This window comes from Podarcis tiliguerta, assembly GCF_965153285.1.
Source record: "Podarcis tiliguerta genome assembly, chromosome: 11".
Lineage (NCBI taxonomy): Eukaryota > Metazoa > Chordata > Lepidosauria > Squamata > Lacertidae > Podarcis > Podarcis tiliguerta.
In genome coordinates this window covers 1,254,762-1,279,520 of record NC_139544.1, presented here as the reverse complement: position 1 = coordinate 1,279,520, position 24,759 = coordinate 1,254,762, and the positions used below count along the sequence as shown (strand labels likewise).

At 45.6% G+C, this 24,759-nt stretch overlaps 2 protein-coding genes across 5 annotated transcripts in view; one reads left to right on the top strand and one right to left on the bottom strand.

Annotated features, from left to right (window-relative positions):
* Positions 1-819: 819 nt before the first annotated feature.
* Positions 820-24,759, top strand: part of KLF9 (KLF transcription factor 9) — a 29,629-nt gene continuing 5,689 nt past the window's right edge. Inside the window, exons 1-7 of one of the 4 annotated variants that reach the window (XR_014502963.1) lie at positions 880-1,946; positions 3,729-6,334; positions 6,801-6,881; positions 8,291-8,479; positions 9,252-9,848; positions 13,261-13,337; positions 13,428-13,980. Coding sequence is in view for 1 of the 4 variants with exons in the window: in XM_083403531.1 (XP_083259657.1) it covers positions 1,424-1,946 (523 nt within the window). In the remaining 3 variants the exon portion in view is untranslated. Of the gene's footprint in view, positions 1,947-3,728; positions 6,335-6,800; positions 6,882-8,290; positions 9,849-13,260; positions 13,338-13,427; positions 13,981-24,759 lie in introns of those variants that run through there. The other 3 variants (XR_014502964.1, XR_014502962.1, XM_083403531.1) reach the window with 3 other exon arrangements.
* Positions 22,986-24,759, bottom strand: part of SMC5 (structural maintenance of chromosomes 5) — a 66,429-nt gene continuing 64,655 nt past the window's right edge. The window contains exon 25 of the mRNA XM_083403353.1: positions 22,986-23,583. The gene's annotated coding sequence lies outside the window, so the exon portion shown is untranslated. The remainder of the gene's footprint in view (positions 23,584-24,759) is intronic.

The window sequence follows — 24,759 nt, the reverse complement described above, 5'->3', positions numbered from 1 at the left end:
GCATGAACTGGTTCTTTCCCTACCTGTTGCATCATTTTCGAAGTGGTTTTGTGCAGTGACTTCATGAAGGCAGGGAGCACCTATTTCCACAAGGATGCCCTGAGCAAATACCTTGGGAGTAAGGTAGATTTTGCTTTTAACCCGAGACTTGAAGGCCTACCACGTAATCTAATAAAACACTCATTCCACACACCATCTGTGGGAACGCCAGGAGCAGGCTTCTGCTCGTGCTTACATAATCCCCCTACACTCCCCGCCAAACCTACTCTCTGAAGTTTGCCTTTTGCTCCCACCTCTCTAGTTTACAAGTGAGAACTGCTCGGCTCGTATTTTGGATTGGCGGAGCCACGGCGAGTGACATCAACCCCATCACTTTCGATTGGCCCGCTGGTTGCTGGGACTAGAAGGACTTCGGGCGGGCCAGTTAACCCCGTCTCTGCCGACAGTGCAAACTTCGGAGCTCTTGCGCGGGGCGCGGGGCGGGGCGGGGAGAGCTGCCCCGGGAGGGAAACGGGGCCGAAGCGCGACGCCGCGGCGGGGGGGGCGAGCCGGGGGGAGGAGAGCCGCGCCCCGCCCCCCACGCCGGCGCGGGCGAGAGCGGCGCGCGTCGCCCTTTTAAGCGGGGTGTGCGCGTCCCCGGAGCAGCACGAGGCTTGGCGAGCGGAGGCCGGGATTGGCCGCGGCGCGGGCTGGCGGTCCCGCCTCCCCTGCCAAAAGGCCTTCTGAGTGGCAGCGCGAGAAGGTAAACAGAGTGGGCTCGCTCTGGCGGCCGCCCGGGTGCTGCGGGCGGGGCGGAGGCGGCGGCGGAGGCGGAGGAGGCGCTGCTGCCGCGGGATGGGCTTGGGCGAAGCGGGCGCCGAGCGAGACGCGGCCGGAGCAGCGCGGAGCGGCGGGCGGGAGGCGGGCAGCGCGGGCAGCGGCTGAGGGTCCCGCCGGGCGCCGCTGACAGGGAGCTGCCTCTCTCTCTCTCTCTCTCTCTCTCTCTCCGGGCGGGAGGAGGCGCGAGAGCGAGCGAGCGAGCGGGGAAACACCCCTCGGTGCTACTTGAATTACTTGAAATCGCCACTTGTGACACTGTTCTGGCGAGGAGGAGGCAGCAGCCTCCGCCGCCGCCGCCGCCAGGATCGCAGCCCAGCCCGCGCTCCCTCCCGGAGTCGGCCGGCATCGGCGGGCGCGAGGGCGGCCAGGTCAAAAGGTGGGGCTGGCGGCGCTTCTCCCTCTTTCTCGGGGGGCGGCGGTCACGGATGGTCGTGGTTATGTAAACGCCGAGGCGCGGAAGTGGATCCCTCGGCGTGAGCGCCTCCCCCCGCGATCCGCAGCCTGAAGGCAGCGCCCGGAGCCGCCCGGAGATCGCAGCCCCCCGGTCTCGCCCTCGCCCCTCCGCCTCTCCCCGGGGGAAGCGTGGCCCATCGGCGCCCGCAGGATGTCCGCGGTGGCGTACATGGACTTCGTGGCTGCCCAGTGCCTGGTGTCCATCTCCAACCGCTCCGCGGCCCAGCCCGACGTGACCCGGGAAGCGGAGCTGCTGAAGATGCCCGAGGAAGAGGAGGACGAGGCCGCCGCCGCCGTGACCAAGGAGATGAACGACCCCCGGGACGCCTGGAAGGATTATTGCACTTTGGTGACCATTGCCAAAAGCTTGTTGGACCTGAACAAGTACCGGCCCCTGCCCACCCCCTCCGTCTGCAGCGACAGCGTGGAGAGCCCCGACGAGGACGCGGGCTCCGACAGCGACGTGACCACCGAGTCCGGCTCCAGCCCTTCGCACAGCCCCGCCGAGGGGCAGGAGGCGGGCGGCGGGTCCGACCCGCTCTCGCTGCTGCGCGGCGCCGCGCCCGCCAAGGGGAAGCTGGCCGCCGAAAAGAGACACAAGTGCCCCTACAGCGGGTGTGGCAAGGTCTACGGCAAGTCGTCCCACCTGAAAGCCCACTACCGAGTGCACACAGGTTAGTCGGGGGGTCGGGGGTCCGGGGGGGGTCGGGGCTGAAGCTGTTTACAGAAATGCTTCCGTTACATAAAGGCGAGCGGGGCTCTGCTCTCGCTGCTGCTGCCGCTGCTGCTGCTGCTTTGCCTTTAAAAAAAAGATGTCGGTTGTCCTCGTTTGAACCCTCTTAAAGATGCGGCGGTGCTTTTCGCTCTCCGGGGCTCCCCGGCCCGCTTCCGCCTTCGCGGCGCTCGAGAGAGCAGCCTGGCTTCGTTTGGGTACAGGGTGTCGATGCAAACGGCACGTCGAGGCGGTGGGTGGGTGGGAGAGCAAAGGGTGTTTTCACGGGCTTGTCAGCGCCGGAGCCTCGGGTTTCCCCCTCCCCTCTCGCTTAGGTGTGCTTACACTGAGAAGCTCAGGCCAGCAGAGGAGCTGTTTAGTCCAAAAATGCTTATTTGAGGATGGGAGGAATGCAAGGGCTGGGAGAGGGAGACACTGCTAGAGCTTCTAAGGGATGCATCTGATTTCATGATGACTCTTTGCTGCTTGCCAGGGCATCTGTCCAGGGCTCTGCCTGCAGATCTTGTATTGTGTTGTCTAGAATTATATTTCAGTGAAGTAAAATCGAGAATGGCAAGCTAACTTCATTCCTCCTCAGCTGTTTCCTCAAATAGCATATTTTCTAGAGCTGCATTTGCTTGGGCCTCCATGGCACATCTTGGTTCCGTAGAACTCACTGGGCGTGGCCTGGTTTTGGCAGTTGTTGTGGATTGATGAAGTCCTTTCTGAACTCTTGTGAAAAGGCGCATGGGTGATCCTGATGTTCACTGCATTTTCATGTATGATTGACTGGGCAGAGAAAGGGATAAGAGTGTGAAGTCTCTGTCTTTGGAAACTTTCCCATCTATCTTTTGAAATGACTTTCAGTTTTCATTTAATCCTCAATAATACAGTAGCCATCTTCATTTGAGACATTTGAATGAAGACATGTTGCTTGACTGCCTGGTGTCTTAGGTATTAGAATCAGTAGTTGAGTGTGTCTTCAGTAAAGTGTTACTTCTAGGGGAATGCTTACTGTTTTATTTCCAGTTTAGAACCCAGCCCACTGTAAGGGTCACACCCTCAGCTACTGAACACAGCAGGTTTTTCATTGCAGTATTCAATGTGCATCGCCAGAAGAAAAATGAATTGCTTCACAGGTGCATGTTTAAGTAAAGCTTTTGTGGAAGACCAAGTGATTGGTGAATGTCACTTTTTCCAGCAAAGGACATGTTATCCATTTGTGTGCACACATGTGTTAGCAGCTTCTAATAAGGGTATGATAGCACACAGGGCTATGTATTTCTGTGGTATGGCAGTGGCAGCACATGGCTCTTTCATAGTTATGTGGTTATACATTTGGACTCAAGTCCTAAGAAAATGGGTGTCTATATTTTTAGTCTTAGACATGGGTGTACCCTACATTCAACTGGTACTTGCCTTGGCAGGGTCTATAGACTGGGAGAGAGAGGAAGTAAATGCTGAATTCACAACCCTAATTATCCATAAAACAGGATATTTTGTGCCCTGAGTTGGATGATAGAGCAGTTTTGCAGCATGTTAACCTAGTAATATAAAAAGGTGTCTGTTTTAGCAATTAAATTCTAAAAGCTGTGTTTTTAGATTTTAAGGTTTGGCTGAGAGCACTGCATGATGCATACAATCTGCATGGCTTTTTAAAAGTGGAAGCTGGCCTGATAAGGGGAGAGACTGAGTGAGGCAAGAGAGAAACTCATGTTGCTCAATATTAGCATTTTTCTTGTAGATTATTTTCCCACCACAACTTCCCCCCTTAAAAGGCAACTGGAAGAGGAAGAGATCTTTGTTTTAGGAACTGACACAAGACCAGTAGTGCTGCCAACATCTGTGTACTAAAGTATCTTTCTCCTGGAGGGAGTGGCAGAATGTGGATTCTGGCTGAACTCCCCGCTGAAGTGTCTTTCTGGCCTAGTTCTGTCTACTGTGGGAGGGAGTCCCAGTGCCGCTTTCCTGCTGACAGAACTGGCATCGCATGCAGTTCAGAACGGAAGATGGACAGGAAAAGGAGGGTCGTGTGTCACTCAGCAGTGATTCCTGTGGTTAAAACACAGAACATAGGAAAGAAAAGAGTAAGAGCAACACCAGCCAGTTTCCTTAGCAGAGCAGGAGTTCCAGTTAATTTGTGGATGTGCAGAAGTCCATCACCTGAGCCTGACCCACTAGCTTTTGGGGCCCATGCTGAACCAGTAGCATCAGAGTTGGATTGGATTTATGTGCTTTTGGCAATTAAAATGTTTCAGTTATCATCTTATTTTGCAAAGTATGGATTTAATAGATTTGGTTTGAAATGTGTACTGGATTGAAATTGTCCCCAATCCCTATCTGCCACTGGTTTATATTCTACCGATAATGACATCTGCTCAATGGTCTGCAAGTTAGGAATGCAAATTACTTGTGTTATTAATTGACCTGCTAGGTGTGTACATACATGCACTTATGTACATACATTTATGTACATACATTTATGCACATACATTATATACATACGTACATTCAAACTTATGTTCTACTTCCCACCAAGGATTTTGTTCTCTGCCTTTTACTAGCTGGAAAAGTGTTCTGGGTGAGAAATAATAAACTCCATGCTCTGTTTTGCTCTTTGAAATTCATTTGTATCACTGAGTTATTTACAGCTAGTAATAGCTTGTAGTGGTTAAATATCCCCACCCCATACAAACTTATTCCTTTTGCTAGTAAATCCCCCACATTTTCTAGTGTAAAGTTGAATTATTTTTATTTATAGTGGGGGGGGGGGAAGAATACCATTGTATTAATGAGAAAATCAAAGGAGCCTTGTTTAAAGGTTTAAGTCTGTGTCCTTAGCAAACAAGACACTGGGGCTCTACATTTGAGTGTGAGGCTTGCTTGCCTGATTAAAACCCCACGAGGCCCATGGCATATACCCTGTGTTCCGTAGCTATATGGTGGCATTTCCTCAATGGTACCTGCCTGCCCCCACTCCATGGGCTGGCTCCCATTGGACATTGGGGATCTCTTTTAAAAAAACACACATTTCTGCTTTTATTACGTACAACTTTTAATGCATACTTACATAGGCCCTTTTCTTCATTGGAACTTGCTTTCTGGGCCATCGAGTCCAATTTCCCATGCAGCCTTTCACAGCCACTGTGTAAAGAAGGTGGAGGTAAACCCTTGGCTGCTCCATTGTCTTACATTTTTAATGCATGCTCTCACATTTATTCTGAAGAGCGGGGTCAGAATCCTGCTCAATCCCCCTTTCAAGTAAAATGTTTTTTCAGTGAGTTTTTATTCATTATACAGTGTAAAACTACAAGTGTCATAGCAGTCTGTGCCGTAGCTTATGAGGGCAGCTGTACTGAGCAACTTACCAGAGCACAGGGCATACTATTCTAGTTGAAGGGGCTTCCTCAAATTTAGGGTGTATCTGCTCCATGTCCAAGTGGGAGGGGGGCCTGGAGGCACTTGCATGGTCCTTGTGGACACTGTGGACATTTTGCACCTGGCTTTCAACCAGCTGCGATCAAGGAAAGATTCCAGGGTGCCAGGATGGCAACTGACATCTCCACCACCTGGCAGCAAGTGCCTGGGAATCATTGGATCTGGACTGTTCTCTGACATTAATACTCCATCCTGTAGAATTCTATCAGTTATATTTTATCTGCACATTCAGAATGAATTTCTGGAGCCAAAATGCTTTTTCTGTGCAGTCTGAACAGGAGCAGTTGCCATTAAGAAAAAATATCGGAATAGGCCAATATATATGTGGAATGTGACTTTTCCTCTTTGAGTTCTCAAAGCTCTTAACTGAGCTCAGGTTGTCATCTGAACTGGCCAGATATTTAACTGAGAATCAATCACAGTCAGCCCATCATTTGAAGAATAAGACTTGAGAGCCATATTGCCCCCAAATGGCAACTAGACATTCTGTTTGGGGACTCTAACCTTGGTCTAAGGAGCCTTTAGGAGTTTCTAACCCTGCTGTGGGGGACCTGCATCAGTGTAACCCTAACCATGCTGGAAATCTCTCTGAAAGCTGTGGAAGGTCATAGTGTGTGAGTTAAGGTGAAAGAGTAAAAAAAAAGGGGGATTTATGGGTCTGTAAACCCTGATAATCACAGCTGTCTCCCAAACAGGCTCTTTCTCCCTTCTGGGGTCAGAAGTACATCTTGCTTTGAGGGCTGCATGTGACATAACAAAGGAACAAACAAAGCCCCAAATCGCAAGGTTAGCAATGGATATGAACTTCAAAGCAAGACTCCATGGTAAAACTGTGGAATAACAAGTAATTGAGAAGTTCAATACATGTCATTTGGATCTCAATACAGATAATGGTTTCCTATCCTTCTACTGGTATTTAAACTTATACAACTACCTTGGCAATTCCTTAAATCATTTAAATTATAATTGTATTATTACTGGTGGTACTCTTTGATGTCATTGCCACTCAATCTCCGGTGCAGCTATCATCAGCCTCAGGCAGCCTGGTAGTGCTCAGGGATGTTGCAGCCCAGCAGCGTCTAGAAAGCCTCACAGCTGCCTCTCTGGATGTTGATTATATGTGTGCCATTTGAGGTCTCCATGTAAGTTTCTCGTTTCTAGCATGCACACTAAAAACAAGCAAACAGTCGTATCTTTTTAATAGAACTTTGGGTCTAAATCCATGATGGTAATTAAATTCAAAGTGCTGCAGTTATCATGGATAAGATGGAAGCTACATGTGGTTTCAACATCTATCCTGTGTTTGAGAGAAAGTTCTCACAATAAGTTGTGTCTTCCACATCAGAAGTCCCAACCTTCCCCTATTATTCACTCACAGGGAGAAATGCAGTGTGTGAATGGATGGATCGAGGATATGCTCTTGTGAACACAATGCCTACTTGAGGTGACTGGCGCGACAGTAAGGATTTCTCTTTGCAAGAATCCTTTTATTTTTAAAATGCTTATGCTAGTGAAAATACTGTGTGAATAGTGAAATGCATTATATTTGACTCTAATACTATATTGATAATTCCTGATTAAATGGCAAGATCAGTTTCTATCACTCACAAACTTTGTTTTCTAATGTTCATTTCTTCTTCATCTCAAGTATAAAACACACATATTGTATCCTAAAATGCATATTGAAGAGGAAAGCAGTGAGCAATAAGAGTCAGAGATACTCATAAGCTTCATTCTTTCACACCAAAATTGGTAACTATAATTGCCACAAATGGACATTCTGAAAATGCCAGCATTAATGATTTATTGCTCCATGTTGTCCCTTTGCAGAAAAGAGCATGTTCTGTATTTGTTTGTGCTTTCTAGAAAATGAAGTACATTACTTTTCCATAGCACTGTATAATATTCACATTATTTGTTTATTTATATCTATATAGATAATATACAGATACACACACACAAACACCCCTCTCTATATTTTAACTTTCAAAAACACCAAATTTAAAAACACCAAAAGAAACTCAATGCAGCTAACAAATCAAAGCATTACACAACTTTTAAAGCATATCTTGCAGTTCCGGTTCCTTGGCACAGTCCTGAAACCAAACTATTAACATCATGAACTAACCACACTAATAATTTCTAAAATAGCCATCAAATTAAAGCAGTGTTAACTGTAACCATCTAAAAGCTTACACACACACACACACACACACACACACACACACACGGAGAGAGAGAGAAACAAAAGGCACACATCCCACCTCCCCCCAGTTGCACAGCTTTCATACCAATCTCGACATACGACTAAATACCTGGTGACTCCCCTTCTACCCTTTTCCTGGTGTCTCCTCCCCCCCCCATCGCGTATTCAAAATTTTTAATCTTTGAATATCTTCTTCTATTAAATTCTATTAACTCCTATTCTGCTGGATTTACTAAAGACCTGCTAGGTGGTATTTACTTGTTTATACTGGTTCTTAAAATATTCAATAAACATCTTCCAATCATCCTTATATTCTTCTCTTACCCTGTTCGTTATGCTTGCCAATTCAGCATATTCAAACATTTAAACTGCCACTCTTCCTTGGTGGGTACTGTATTTGTTCTCACCTTTGTACCAATAAGATTCTGGCAGCAGTGGTGGCATATAATAATATTTTTTTGTTTTGATTTTTAGGGACCTCTGACCATTCCCAAAAGGCATGCCTCGGGCTTTGGGAGGAATTTTTTTTTAAATATATTTTTTAATGTATTGTAAATTACTTCCCAGAATCCCCTGATTACTTTACAGGACCACCACATGTGGGAAAAGGATCCCTCTACTTCATTGCATTTACCTTTTTCTTTTTTCAACATTTTCACTAGTTTGGCAGGTGTTAAGTAGTATGTTCTTGCTGGCTGACTAAAACAATAAGGTGATGGGACCTGACATATCTCAGTTGGCAAAGTGTTCCACAGGCTGGGCATCGGAAAAAGCCCTGCCACCGGTTAACATCAGTCGTATTTCATGGGGTCAAGGGATCTGGAGATGATGACCAGAACATATGGAAGAAGGCAAGTATTTGCTGAACTGAACTGCCATCCCAAGACTGCAATGGCTTTGGAAATCAAGTTAAGATTCTAATATCTGGACCTTCCATTTTCCAATTGCTTGAAAAGAGCCCATTCCCTAATATTTCAAAATATTTGACTCATATAATATGTAGACTGGCTCCTATAATATGTAAACTGTTCATGCCTAGGAATGTTTGGGCTCAGCCAATGTCACCCTGCCCTTTCTGAGCCAGAACAGCAATCTGCAGCATATTTATTGCATCTTGCAAAGTAAGTGGGTTATGGTTCTCTTTCTTAACCATACAAAAAGGAAAGAAAAATGGTTACAGCTTTCTCAATTCTGTAAATCAGTAAAAACAAAGAAAGAAGCAAGTTTGAAGCTTTTGAAAACAGCAAACATATTAAGTATATCAATTTTCTAAAAAATGGAAACATCTTGCCATCTTGAAATTTGTGGTTTTTAATACAGGAGACTCCTGATTCCTTGTATAGATTACAAAATGCAGCTGTGCAGCAACAGAAATGTCTCACAGGGACAGGTAGATACCTAACCCAAATGCTGTATCCACACTTGAATAATCCAGAGACCTTGTCCTCCATTCTTGCTGCTTGGCTGTCCTGCACTGTTCAAAATTACCTTTGTTTCTTCCAAATAAGAAAAACAATTTTGCTAAAGTTGAAATATCGGTGCTAAAGTCTATGAAGCTACTATTTTGTATCTCAGTGGCTTCTCTGGTCTAATCACTCTTCTTTATGGGCCATGTTTTCCTAGCAAGCAGATACCATGCCTCTAGAAATGCACATATTGTGGATCTAAATGCATTTTCTTCTCACCAGCATCAGTATCTTTGTGGCTTCCTAACAAGCTGACTATTTATCACATATATGAAGGAAAATGATGCTTTGCAGATCTGCTGCCAGCTGGCCATGAAGCATCCAGATGCTTGTAAACCTCAGGATTCAGTGAGAGTGGAATTCTTAATCTTGAGTCTTTGGAACTGGGTGTTCAGACTCTGTTGCCCAGCCAGGAATCATTTCCTTGGGATAATCCATGCCAGAAGAAGAATGAAGGAGTAGCATGGCCAGTGCCAAACATTGGGGGATAACAGCATCATTCTGGAACAAGGAAGAAATCCTGATCTGGACACATTCCTATACTGCTCACCCATCCATTGAGACTTCAGTCATTTCTGGGCAATTTGGATACATCTCTGGCTAAGATTGACAAGAAGTGCATAGCCTTGTGCTGATGCAAGCTGGTGGGCGGGTGCTTGGACAGCGCAAGAGCTCAGAAGACCCTAAGCACTCTCGGAAGAAAGCAGGAATGCCACACATTCCAGAGGCCTTGGGAGACAAAGAGGAATGCAAGGTATTTCAGAGTGTTTTCTTTGTATTGTTTGTGGTAACTGGATTTTTGAGTTTGGGGATTGTGGGGACATTCATTAATTCTTCCTATACCCCTTTTAATGCAACCTTTCTAAGAGCTCCATTTTTCCTTCTTAGTTTTCACTTTATCTGTTTAAAAGCTGCCTCAGCCTGACGTGGGCATCCAGAGGCCCCTGAGGAGCCCACCCTAAGGTTGCAAAGGACACGCACCCACTGCTGTTTGCCAAAGCACTGAGGTTCCGTTTAGCTGAGTTCTATAAGTTGGTTGTGTTGCAGGAAATACTTCTTTTCTTTTCTTTTCTTTCCTGCCCTGAACCTATTGCCAATAGTGATACATCATGGTAATCCATAGTAAATAGTTACCTTGAATGCACAGATTGCTCCCACTTCACTACTCCTTGCTAGTGAGTGGGAGCAACAAACAGTGATACAGGATTTAGTTTGATATTCCAACTGGGGGTTGTGATTTTTTTTCTCCAAACAAGCCACTTTGCAAAGTCAAGGTGTGTCGTTGACTTACCAATTGTGGTTTGTATGAGTAAAACAAACCACAATCCATGGTGCATCTGTAATGTTAAATCAAGGGTTGTGGTTTGTTGCTGCCCATTGGCAGGGAGCAGCAATTTGCAAATTCACAGTAAATCATTATTTTTTGGGTGAGCCTGTGTTTCTAGTATTATGAAAGGGAGAGAAAGTTCTCTGTATTTTCTTCAAACTAGTCACTTTTTAAAAATTGTCTACCATGCATGCTCCAATTCATCTTTTTTCTAAAAGAGCTCCAAATGCTTTAGCCCTTTTTTGTGGTGCAAACTAGAAATGTAACCTGTATCCCAAATGTGATTGCACCTTAGATGTCTGTAAAAGCTTTATGATGCATGTTTTGTTTTGTTTTCATTTCCTTTTCAATCCGTATCCTAATGACTCGTAACATTAAGGCTGCAGCTGGGGACAAGGATACAGAGAAGCATACACTTGCCTTCCATATGTGTATCTGGTCCTTCACCCCTCCCAAGTGGCAGGCGCCCTCCTTATCCCTGACACTGCTCTTTAAATTCCCCCAAGCCCCAAAAGGGGTATATATGTGTGAGGGATGCACATTTCAAAGGGAAATGCACCCCCACCTCTCTTTTTTGAGCTTGAAAGAAGCTCTTGGGTCTTAAGGTGCATGGGTGTAGCCAGGATATTTGTTGGAGGGGCAGGCCTTTTATTAGGGGGAGCAGAACCTCAGTTTGTTATGTATTTTTATTGATTTTTATTTATTTAGGGGGCAGCTGCCCCATGCCCCCCCCCCGGCTATGCCCATGGCCCTGGGCCACCTCTGAAGAGGGAACTCCACAAAGGAGGGAGGCAAGCATGTTCAGAATGTGGGCATGTACTCTCTATCGATCTGACCAGTGAGCCAGGGTTGGGATTCAAATTAGGGTCTCTGGATTTGGGTGTGGATTTGGGATTTAGGTGGGCATTGGCTTGTTCCCTATGCTGTCAAACCTATGTGGCTACGCAGTGTCACCGGCTATCATTCCTATCAATTAAGATGGGCTGGGGAGCGGCTTCCCCAATTTCATTTGAGAGAGCTGGGAGTGGGAGCCAGGCCTTTTCAGAAGCTCCTACACTTCCATAGAATTTCTTCTCCAGTGATAGCTGCAGATGCCCAACGCTCTTTTAGTTCAGAAAGTTATTAGCATTCTGGGGGAATATTTTATTTCTTAATTTTACTGCTGGTTAAAAATTATACGCTGAAGGAGACTCTTGAGAGTCCCATGGACTGCAAGAAGATCAAACCGATTCATTCTTAAGGAAATCAGCCCTGAGTGCTCACTGGAAGGACAGATCCTGAAGCTGAGGCTCCAAGACTTTGGCCACCTCATGAGAAGAGAAGACTCCCTGGAAAAGACCCTGATGTTGGGAAAGATGGAGGGCACAAGGAGAAGGGGACAACAGAGGACGAGATGGTGGGACTGTGTTCTTGAAGCTACCAACATGAGTTTGACCAAACTGTGGGAGGCAGTGGAAGACAGGAGTGCCTGGCGTGCTCTGGTCTATGGGGTCACGAAGAGTCGGACACGACTAAATGACTAAACAACAACAACAACAAATATTATAAACACCCAAACACAATTTTAAAAATGTAGTTGGCACTCTTTCTCAGGTAGTTGAAGACCAGCAGCAAAGACTTGAGCCAAAGCAAGGCCACTGAGAAACAAGTGGGAGATGCCAGCATTCTCTAGTGAACCTCACAGTATTCACAAGGCAATACCTTTTTTTAAAACACAAAAGGGACCAGCCTTCCTCCCTACCTCCACCCCTCCTTAAAAAAGAGAGCCCAATGAGGACTTAGTCGCCTCCAGGAGCCATAAAATATTGAGTGTCAGTTTGAAAAGAGAAATGGGCTAAGAGAGGACTAAGGGACTGAGCTGGCCGGCTGGAGCCCCATCGGGGGAGGGCAAGGCTGGTTGCTGGTAGCCTGAGAAGAGCAGCTCCCCCATTAAAGGGAGAGGAAGCAGGCAGCATTTTGTTTCAGGTCTCATGTGGGGGATCTAGCTATCAGGGTTTGATTGTAACTTCTATATTTACCTCTTGGGCTTTTTTGTAAGTAAAACGGCCTATTTGGCAGCGTAATAAGTTTAAAGCACTACTTTATGCGCAGTGCACTTTTTAAATGGCCAAGGTATGGAAGCAAGGAGTATCAGCTGTCAGGAGGATTTGGTTTTAACCCCCTTTTCTGGCCTTATCTCTGTGCCCTTAGAGTACACTACTATAATAAAATGAATGTTGCGTAGTATACTCCTACCACGTGGGCGCATCACAGCATTTGCCAGACCAGCCATTTGTGCGCAGGGATTCTGTGTCTGGACTTCACTTTAATTTACAGGCCTCCCTCCAGCTGATCTACTGAAACTGTTGCCAAGTAGGCAGATTCAAGGCCAGCCAGCCAACTGCAGGATAGTAAAGTACATACAAGACAAACAACTGACCTTCTTTGGCACTGGCATAATCTCTGTAAGTTTTAGGAACAGCAGTGTTCCATCGCTGCAAGTTTGTGCGTACAGTATGGCTAATTCTTGCTCTGCCCCTAGAGAACATTATACTCTAGGGTCTGGATGTGTTTGGTTTCCATCCCTAGAAGTAGAGCTCTGTAGCTCTGTTTTTTATTTTCTTCTAGAGCAGGGCTAAGACAACATGGAGCTTTCCAGGTGTTGCTGAGCTCCAGTACCCAGCATCTCTGACCATTGGCCATGTTGCTTGGGTCTGGCAAGAGCTGGAGTCCAAGACGATCTGGAGAGCCACATCTGTGCTCTATCTTGAGCTCTTGGTCAACAGTGTTTCCTGGAAAAATTCAGGACTGTTGTTAACTTGCTCCCTGTCTTCTGCTCCCCATTTCTGTTTCCACATAGGACCCATTTTCCCTCTGCAGAAGCTGAACTCTCAGAGCAACTGACACCTTGCTTACCAAGCTGATATGTGCAAGAAGGTGAATGCAAGTTGTTTTATTTTATTGGATTTTCTGTACTCTGTGGGCACTATTAATAATCCTGTTAACTGCCTCCATTTCTCATCCTAGAAACCACTGTTATACCAGAAACAGTTTGGAAGGGAAGCCGAATACCTGGGCACGTGTCACAATGAGAAGCAAAGGTTGGCTGTGATGGCCAAATACCTGAGCAAGTTCAGTAGAATGAAATAGAAAACTCTGCTCTTAAATCTTCAGAGAATATGGCAGGAACAGTTTGGCAGACTTCTACATTCATGAAGGCATCTAGATAAGCTTTCTTGTATAAGCTAGGGGAAAGCAATGTGTTGCCAGAATCTATCCAACATTGTATCTAAAAGAGGTGTCAGCAGCAGGAGTTTCACAGGACTCTAATGAAAACAGATGCACTTTTACCTCCTGACACTGGTGTGGATGTAGGATTCACCACCTCCCTAGAAATCCACGCAGGTACAGAATGGTCACTGGGCTGCTGCATCCTGTCTGTTTGTGCTTTCTCATGGCTTTCCTTTCTTCTCAAGGAGCAAAGAGTGAACTTCCCAGGAAGTAAATATGGTAGCACCTGCTTTTTGCACCTGACCCATGTAATCGCATTCTTCTAAATAAAAAAATTTTTGGTACTGGTCATCTCTGTGAATCTGTTACAGATACTGCTCTACTACATCATATCTCAAAACTCATATTGCTAATACATTTGTCTTTTGAAATTATCCTCCTGCCACTTCACATGAAAACCACCATTGTTAAATATATAAATGGTCACTAACACCAGGCACCCCCCCAGCCTGGTTTCTGACCTCAGCAATGTTATTCTCTCCACCTACCATTTCCGTAGAATGAAGATGTCCTTATTAATAATGGCTTATTTCATATTTGCAGAAATATTTCTGTTTACTACATTTCCACATGGCACTACTAGAGTATCTAGGCATATTTTCTTGGACCTTCAAAGTCTGTCGTAATAGTTGTTTTCACAGATTTGCAGAGGGCAACAGACATATGAGACTGCCAGTTACTAATACCGTGGTACCTTGGTTTTTGACCGTCTTGGAAGTCTAACATTTTGGTTTTTGAACGCTTTTCAGAAGTCAAGCGTGCCATGTGGCTTCCGTATTGAGTTTCCTGGAAGTAAATGCTTCGGTTTTAGAACGTTTTGGAAGTCAAACTGTCTTCCGGAACAGATTACGTTCGAAAACCAAGGCACCACTGTACTTGGTATTTAACCAGTACCAATCCCTCAATAATAACCCCATGTAGCACAATGAATACAGTTCTTTCCATGGGATTTGTATAAATCCATTCTTTTTGTATATATATCCTTTGTACTGTGAGCTGAGGTCGGGCTTTTCCATTATGGTTTCCCTGCCCTCAGTCATCTGTTGCTCTGATGGGACTCTGAAGTCTTTAGGTGGTGAGAAAAAGGGTTATTTTTTGAAGAAGAGGGAGGAGAAATCCAAAGGGCAGGGAAAGGAAGGCAATGTGTTTCCTTTGCCATTAGGGAATAGTGCTCCTCGGAGGCATGACATTTTCATGCCGTGTGCACTTAGCCCACCATGAGTCCAGTGAACTTGCAGGTGCCTGGAATGCCCTGCTGTTTTGGGAAAAATCAGTGCCTAGCAGTGTCCATCCACTAACTCAGTCTGTTCTGTAGGGAAGGGATGGGGAAAGCTGTGGCCCTCCAGATGTTTGACTCCAAGCATGGCCAGCCTGCCCAATGGTCAGGGATGAAGACAGTTATTGTCCAATAACATTCCTGTGTGGGAAATACAACCACTTCCCGCTGTACAGTGGTACCTCGGGTTACATACGCTTTAGGTTACAGACTCCGCTAACCCAGAAATAGTACCTTGGGTTAAGAACTTTGCTTCAGGATGAGAACAGAAATCGTGCTCCGGCGGCACAGCAGCAGCAGGAGGCCCAATTAACTAAAGTGGTGCTTCAGGTTAAGAAAAGTTTCGGGCTAAGAACAGACCTCCGGAACGAATTAAGTACTTAACTTGAGGTACCACTGTACTGAATCCCTGTACTGAATCCCTAGCCGGAATTAAGATTGCTGGAAGAAATATCAACAACCTCAGATATGCAGATGACACAACCTTGATGGCAGAAAGTGAGGAGGAATTAAATAACCTTTTATTGAGGGTGAAAGAGGAGAGCGCAAAATATGGTCTGAAGCTCAACATCAAAAAAACGAAGATCATGGCCACTGGTCCCATCACCTCCTGGCAAATAGAAGGGGAAGAAATGGAGGCAGTGAGAGATTTTACTTTCTTGGGCTCCATGATCACTGCAGATGGTGACAGCAGCCACGAAATTAAGAGACGCCTGCTTCTTGGGAGGAAAGCAATGACAAACCTAGACAGCATTTTAAAAAGTAGAGACATCACCTTGCCAACAAAGGTCCGTATAATAAAAGCTATGGTTTTCCCAGTAGTGATGTATGGAAGTGAGAGCTGGACCATAAAGAAGGCTAACCGCCGAAGAATTGACGCTTTTGAATTATGGTGCTGGAGGAGACTCTTGAGAGTCCCATGGACTGCAAGGAAGGAAATCAGCCCTGAGTGCTCACTGGAAGGACAGATTCTGAAGCTGAGGCTCTAATACTTTGGCCACCTCATGAGAAGAGAAGACTCCCTGGAAAAGACCCTGATGCTGGGAAAGATGGAGGGCACAAGGAGAAGGGGACGAGATGGTTAGACAGTGTTCTCGAAGCTACAAACATGAGTCTGACCAAACTGCGGGTGGCAGTGGAAGACAGGAGTGCCTGGCGTGCTCTGGTCCATGGGGTCACGAAGAGTCGGACACGACTGAACGACTAAACAACAACAACCACTGTACTCTGCTTATCTTTTTTAACTACCATCCAACAGTTGCTAGCAGGTCAATGAGGACTTAGGAAGAGAAGGGTAGTTTGTTTGCTTTGTGTTTCAGAGAATCCTGCTAGTCATAAAGAAGAGTACAGAAAATCCCCACAGCTCACATCCTTTTTCCGTTAGCTGCTGTCTACGAAAGCAGTTGTGAAGACCCATTTTATAAGCACCAGAACAGAGTCGGAACTTGGATCATAGTATTTTCCTGGCGGTGGAGTTTGGTTAATACATGTGGGTTATGCAGAGTCTTTCTGTTGCCCGTGTACATTCTGACAGAGCGAATGCCCTGAGCCCTTGACGATTTCCAGCCCATTGCTCACCTTGGTTCTCTCCACTGCCCCCCACCCAAGGTATGTGTTATTTCACCTATCTGCATAAGCAGGTGTCAGGGTAAACCTGACACAGACGTCTTTCATTACGAGAAAAGTCTGCCATTCTTTCTTTAAAATAATATTGTGCTTCATTCTTGGATGCAGTTCGTCAGGGACATAAAATTACTCTTCCCTCGAGCACAGCATAATGCGGGCTTACTTATTCTAGCAGAGGGCTTGTCACACACCCCATTCTGTCTAGCAAAATTTAGTCTTGGAGTTGTCCATAGAAAGTCAAGTGCCCAGAATTCAAAGGACATCTGCCTAAGGGCATTGTGTGCCCAGTCCTTGTTGTTTTCCTTTGAAAGTGACCAGAAACCATGTGCTGCCTTCTGTTCATTCAGTAGAACTCCCTCCCAGATGAGATTAGACAGGGACCTTCCTTCTGGACTTTGGGCATATGACTAAGGTAGTGCTTGGTTTTTTGATATTTTCTGTTGTTTTATTGTTCCATTTTCTGTGGAATGTTTTTATGCATACTGTTAAGAAATGTGGTATATAAATGTCTTAAATAAATTGAAATTAAAATAAATGGTATTTGGGAGGCATTTTGATTATTGACTCTCAGGAAAGAAGAGCTTAAAATACACTGATGGCTATTTCCCCCCCCCCATGCAGCAGTTAGTGACTGACCGGACCCAAAGGGTGCTCATCAATGGTTCCTCTTCATCCTGGAGAAGAGTGACTAGTGGGGTGCCACAGGGTTCTGTCTTGGGCCCGGTCTTATTCAACATCTTTATCAACAACTTGGATGATGGACTCAAGGGCATCCTGATCAAATTTGCAGATGACACCAAACTGGGAAGGGTGGCTAACACCCCAGAGGACAGGATCACACTTCAAAACGACCTTGACAGATTAGAGAACTGGGCCAAAACAAACAAGATGAATTTTAACAGGGAGAAATGTAAAGTATTGCACTTGGGCAAAAAAAATGAGAGGCACAAATACAAGATGGGTGACACCTGGCTTGAGAGCAGTACATGTGAAAAGGATCTAGGAGTCTTGGTTGACCACAAACTTGACATGAGCCAACAGTGTGACGCGGCAGCTAAAAAAGCCAATGCAATTCTGGGCTGCATCAATAGGAGTATAGCATCTAGATCAAGGGAAGTAATAGTGCCACTGTATTCTGCTCTGGTCAGACCTCACCTGGAGTACTGTGTCCAGTTCTGGGCACCACAGTTCAAGAAGGACACTGACAAACTGGAACGTGTCCAGAGGAAGGCAACCAAAATGGTCAAAGGCCTGGAAAAGATGCCTTATGAGGAAAGGCTAAGGGAGCTGGGCATGTTTAGCCTGGAGAAGAGGAGGTTAAGGGGTGATATGATAGCCATGTTCAAATATATAAAAGGATGTCACATAGAGGAGGGAGAAAGGTTGTTTTCTGCTGCTCCAGAGAAGCGGACACGGAGCAATGGATCCAAACTACAAGAAAGAAGATTCCACCTAAACATTAGGAAGAACTTCCTGACAGTAAGAGCTGTTCGACAGTGGAATTTGCTGCCAAGGAGTGTGGTGGAGTCTCCTTCTTTGGAGGTCTTTAAGCAGAGGCTCGACAACCATATGTCAGGAGTGCTCTGATGGTGTTTCCTGCTTGGCAGGGGGTTGGACTCGATGGCCCTTGTGGTCTCTTCCAACTCTATGATTCTATGATTCTAGTGGAAAGTGGCTGCAATCCTGCACCTACTGAGCTGGAAGTTATCCAGACTTGACTCAGTGGACTTACTTCTGAGTAGGCACATATAGAGAGGATTGTGCTGTCATTTTGTAGGCAGGTGGAGTGCTTTGTAAGTAAGTGGTCCTAGTGGTGACAAATGAAATGCTCAGAATCTGGTTTTTGAACATATTGTGCTGAAACAGGGTATTGGATCTCCATTGGAGCTTGTCTGAGTGGCCTGCCCAGTGAATGCTCTCTTAGTAATACAAATGGCGTTCCAGATCCGTGCAAGCTGTCACTATTTTTTGCTTCATCTGTTTGACTCCCAGGTTGGGCCCAAGTCTGGATACGGCTCCACAATATGCCTCTCAGTACTTTGCCTTGGTTAGGTCAGCAGAAGAGAGGACTTGCATAGCAGAAATGTTCTGAGGTATCCCCAGGCGACCACATTATGATGCTGTTTGAGAACACTTTAAAAAAACACATGCTTCTGCCTATAATAGTTGTCTGGCCACATAATGAGATGCCTTAGTTTTCTCCTTGATTTGTTAGCTGCTTCTGAAGCTACCAGTTCATCTTTTATAATCTTCTTCTTCTTCTTCGGCAATCACTCGTAGATGAGTAAGATTAAGATTGTCATCCATAAACATGGTTTTAACAGTGAATCCGTAAGTGACTGTGGAGGCCAATTCTGGACCCACACGTCTTTCCACAGTGGGGACATTGGTTTCCTGGTGGGAGTTGATCACGGTGTGGATTTGCCAAGCGTGCCTTTCTCTTAGCATGTTTCTCCCTTGCGTCCTGAGTTCGAGTGTCTTCAAAGTCCATGACACCTTTGGTCAAGGCTGTTCTCCAAGTGGAGCACTCGCAGGCCAGTGTTTCCCAGTGTTCTCATCTTTTATAATACTACCATTATGAAATAATGGGAGGAATTCAACATCACATGCAGGTGATCGTTCTGTCTAGGCAAGCGTTTTAACTTTCCAAATGGAGCAACCCCTCCTCTTTCCCTGCACACTGTTCTGGGGGTGCTCTGCCCCCCAATCCAATTGCAGGGAAAGGAGGGGGGAAGCCCCATTGCACAGGGCTCCTGCTGATGGGACGCATGTGTTGAATCCCGCCCAAGATTAGACAACATGATTAGACAACCACAATGATGCTCATCACTCAGGGCAAAGCCTGACGATGCAGGGAGTCTGGGGTGTGTGGGGGGGAATCCGCAATTCCCGCTGAGCCAAGCTTCTCAGTAACAGTGCCTCTCATTTTGCTTCTTCGGTTTATCACCTCTCTGAGCACGTGGGTTCAAAGCTGCTATTGTCATCCTTCAGCTTTAAAACCATTTTCACTCATAAATACAATATATTTAGGGGGTTTCATGTTGGAGTTCAATGAAACATCCACCAATCGCCATTGCATTTCTCCTGGGACTCGATAGGACTTTCAGAGTTGGATAACAACCTGCCCTTTGCTGTTATTGTTAAGAATCTGTTTGCTACTTCATTTATACCTAGTGGTGCTTTTTCTCTCACACAATCTGCTTATATTGGCATGACTGGCAAGTCTGGGATTTCAGTTAGGCTACAGCATGATGTCTGAGGCAGCTCCTGGATTCCTAATAGTCACAGTTTGCATTTTGTGGTTTGGTTTTGCTTTGCTTTTGGAAAACAAGTTTCCAGCCCATGGGGTTCTAGAGTTGTATTTGAGAATATGCCGTCGTCTGAATTCAGTGATCCTTTGTGGATACAGGGACACCGTGATGCACACACCCAGCTTGACAGGGAAGAAGGTGTGGCTCTGTGCACAAACCCCTTTACATGTGCAGATCTCCTCATGCCGTTGAATTTAATTGGAAAGTCCACATGTGCTGAAGCTCCGAGTGTACATTGCTGTGCCAGCGCAGCTCTGAAACGGCACAGGTAACTGTAAACAACTCTTTTGCCCTCTGCAAGTTTTCTCTGCCCTTAAAAATCAACAACTTCTTGCCTAACTTCTACATGTGTTCATTTGTTCAGAAAAATAAGCAAATGTGCATATGTACGTAGTCTGATTTGCATAACTTATACTGAGAGCAGAATATGAAGTTTCCTGATACAAATCAGTATCTTGCTTTGCCACAGAATCTGGACAGTTCAGGCCTAAGTAGGAGCACTCTCTTTGTACAGGTTCAGCTTGCTGCCCACTGAGAGGCTAAAGGTGTAATTTTGAGATCTTGTTAAATGTTGAGATTGGAAGCAGCGAGTGGATATGGATATCTGGCAGGTTATATCATCACAGATTCATAATGTTAGTGTCTCTGAGAACAGTCTGTAGGAGTAAAAGCTATTCCTAATGGTTGTTTGCTTCCCGTAAATGGTTTGGGTAGCATTTGTCATTAGTTATGCGCTTTGACACCCTCAATCACATCTGTCCTTGTTGATGTGTCAAAGGTGATTGGTGGGGAGGGGGAGGGGGGCAGTTCAGTTTACTTCATCAAATCCTCCAGGGCAATAGATAGAGCAGATTTATTTTTCTCTATTTAGTTGGGATATGGAATCCTTTTTAGTCTCATTCCTCACAGCTACGGTTGACTTTATTAAGATGCCAAGTGAGGAACAGTCAACCAGCTCATAAATACAGAAATAATTAATCACATCTACATCTTACAAGCAGCTGGTGCACATGAAAGAGATGCTGGGAAGAAAATCAGCACAGGTTTGTAGAGATGATTCATAGAAAACTAAGCTCCCCTTGTTCGCAATCTTTGGCTGTCACTGCATGGCATGCATCCAAGCGGAATGTTCGGAAGACCTTACAGTAAATGATATTCTGACCAACATTCCATTCCACTTCTGTGTTTAACAACAAAACCCATTCATTTTTGGCAGTGATTGAGGAAAATATCTCACTATTTGGTTGAGTGCTCCAACCAAAACAAGTCAATAGAGCATGGAAGGATTTAGAGGTTTGACTTTCTTGGTAGCTGCCACATATGTGAGGGTCAACTAACTATCGCAGTGTCCCAAGCACAGTTTTGAGGGCCATCTTTCTGGGATACATCTATAATCCCCCCTTTAGCACATTTAACTTAGAAATCCTGTGCATATTTGCTCCAAAGGAAGTCTCAGTGGGGAGGTGTGCAGAGCATTGCAGTCTGAGAACTACAATAGATGTACTTCTTCCATCAGAAGAAGAAGACGAAGAAGAAGAGTTTGGATTTGATATCCCGCCTTTCACTCCCCTTCAGGAGTCTCAAAGCGGCTCACATTCTCCTTTCCCTTCCTCCCCCACAACAAACACTCTGTGAGGTGAGTGGGGCTGAGAGACTTCAGAAAAGTGTGACTGGCCCAAGGTCACCCAGCAGCTGCAGGTGGAGGAGCGGAGACGCGAACCCGGTTCACCAGATTACGAGACTACCGCTCTTAACCACTACACCACACTGGCTCAGTGTGGCTCAGCCACATATCAGTGCCCAGATATGCACACATAAGTTCCATAGAAATCGCAGGGGCAGACATTGTCCATAACTCTGCATAACTCTGCGCTGAATAATTGCTGTATTGTTTTAAAGGGATGGCTTTATTGTGTATTTTAATGAAGAATTTTTATTATTTTAATATAAGTGTAGCTGGTTTTTATACTTTGTGAACCACTTGGACACCTATTTTGGCATTAAGTGATATATACTTTAATTAATTATTTAATTAATAGTCCTGTCTATTTGGATCAAGTCTCATGTACTACACTGGTGTACAGTGTTAGAGCATTCTATCAGCTATATTATTTGGCTGTTTTCACATCTTTGAATCTGAGAAGTGCATCTCACAATATTCTTAATATGTACAGAATTTTGAAATGTTGAAGATGCTCCTGTATGGGATGTGAGAAATTGTGTCATGGTGATAACAATGCTACTGAAATCTATGACTGTTAGTTTATTTCATGGGCGTTCTGACATTATGGTTATTATTTTGTCCACACCAGGTGAGCTGCTTTTTTAGGTCTCCTGTTCTCAAGCTTTTAGCTTAATATTTTTTCCAGGGCTGGATATATAGACCCAAAGGTTCCTGGGACAGGAAAAACTTTGCATCCAATTCTGGATTGTCCTCCTATATATAATTAATTGTTACTATTTTTTATACAGTATACCACTTACATGCCAGAACGACTTCTAAGTGCTTTACAACTATAAAATCAATCATAAGATCCACACATAATTAAAACACACTTTAAGGATTCCAGCAAGGCATTAAAACATCCTTAATTAAAATGTATAACAACCCAGGCAAGTGAAAAAGTACGACAATTGAAACAGTGAAACAATGAGATCAGAAGTTCTTGGGAATGATTGTTTTCAGGAGCCACCAGAATGGTCACCCTAATAGAATCATAGAATCATAGAGTTGGAAGAGACCACAAGGGCCATCGAGTCCAACCCCCTGCCAAGCAGGAAACACCATCAGAGCACTTCTGACATATGGTTAATGATTGAGGGCATCCCACAATATGGGGGCCACCAGTGGAAAAGCCCATCTTGGCATTACCACAAGCTGAGAAGCCTCAGTGTGAGCCAGTGTGGTGTAGTGGTGAAGAGCGGTGGACTCGTAATCTGGTGAACGGGGTTTGCTTCCCCGCTCTTCCACATGCAGCTGCTGGGTGACCTTGGGCTAGTCATACTACTTTGAAGTCTCTCAGCCCCACTCACCTCACAGAGTGTTTGTTGTGGGGGAGGAAGGGAAAGGAGAATCTTAGCCGCTTTGAGACTCCTTCGGGTAGTGATAAAGCGGGATATCAAATCCAAACTCCTCTTCTTCTTCTTCAGGCGGCGGCAAAACTAACTGGCTTCCATTAGCTGAATGCAGTGCTCTTACTGGGCAGTGGAGGGGAAGAGGGATTTTCATGTAACTGGGCCAGAGTTATTTAGGGCTTTGCATGTCAGCAGCAGAACCTTAAAACTGCCCCAGTTGCGTGGCATGTGCCTGATAAGAAGTGTCACCCGTCACTTGGGCTGCAAGAGAAGCCCCACCTAGTGTCCACTGCAGTAATCCAGAGGTGAGGTTCCCAACACGTGTCCCAGCGGCCAGAAAAGGGTGCAGCTGATGCACAAGACAAAGGGCTTCAGCACAGAAGCTGCCTGGGCCTCCATGGGCAAATATGGTTCCAAGAGCTCCCCAAAGCAGGATACCTGTCCTTTCAGGGGGAGTGCACCATCTCCCAGAAAAGGCAGACTCCTCAGTTCTCAGGCTTCGGAGCCACTTACGCAAAGGGTCTCTGTCTAAGCAGAATTCAGCTCCAGTCTGCTGACCTTCATCCTCTCCATCGCTGCATCCAGCCACTGGTTCAGCTTATGCCTATTGGATTTAATAGAAAAACTGTGTGTCATCAGCATACCAATGTCACTGTGCCCCAAACCTCCTGAAGGGATCTCCCAGAGGCTTCATTGGCTAAATAGTGTGGGGGATGGAGTTATGCTTTGCAGCACTCTGCTCCCCAGCTGCCCAAATGTAGACATGTAGTTCCCCAGGGCTATTCTCTGGAACCAGCCATGCAGGTAGGAGCAAAACTACAGTAGCACAGTGGCTCCAACTCCCAAGCCATGGAGGTGGCAATGGCACCCAAAGTCCCCGAGAGATCCAACAGCAACAGTCCGATTGCCCTCTCCTTGAAGGAGGAGCAGGGCATGAACCCTGACGGGAATGAGTCCAGAGAATCTGCTTCCTCCAAAGTGCCTGAAGCGGAGCTGCCACTGCACTCCTGAGCCCCTTACCTTGTCCCCAAAGGAGATGTCAGAGACTGGGCAGAAGCTGTCAAACACCTCAGGGTCCAGCAAGGGCTTTTGCAGGAGCAAGAATAGAGGACAAGCCCACCTCGTGGCAATCCATAATCCATAATCCATCATGGACTCAGTTTGTTCATGTTTTCTTTGAAGACCTAACAGTGTCTGCATTTGGTGTGTCTGACCAAAGTTGACTCATACTTGCCTTTATTTTTAATAATATATATTTGCAGGGCGTGGGAGCGAGGGAAGGAAGCAAATGCCTCCAGACCCAACCAAAACACAAACTGGAAAACATTAATAAGGAAGGATAAGTTGTTTGCTTATTATTTTAAAAATTGCAAGGTGTTTCTTTGTTTCTCATACGTGGTTTCCAAATTGAAATTGCTGTGAAGGATGACAAAGAGTTGGAGTACCATTTTTAGGCATGGCTTGCTGGCTTCCTGTCTCTTAAAGTAATTAGGTCACAGTAAGATTCCTGGTCATCATGCCCTACTGACATAGAGCTGCCGAGAATTTGCAGGTTAAGACAGCAATCCTAAGCTCCTGGGGAAGGCCGGCTGCCCTGGAATTTCCTTCCTGTCAGCAGAGGCAGAAGTCTGCTCCACTGCCATCAGTGCTCTGGCAGCATGGGAGGTGAAAAGGGGCATGTTGAGGGTGCGTTGAGGAAGCTCTGGAGCTAGTCGTAAAGCCCTTCTGTTCTCCCTACCACCACCACCCCATGGTCATAAAACTACACCAACCCTGAGCC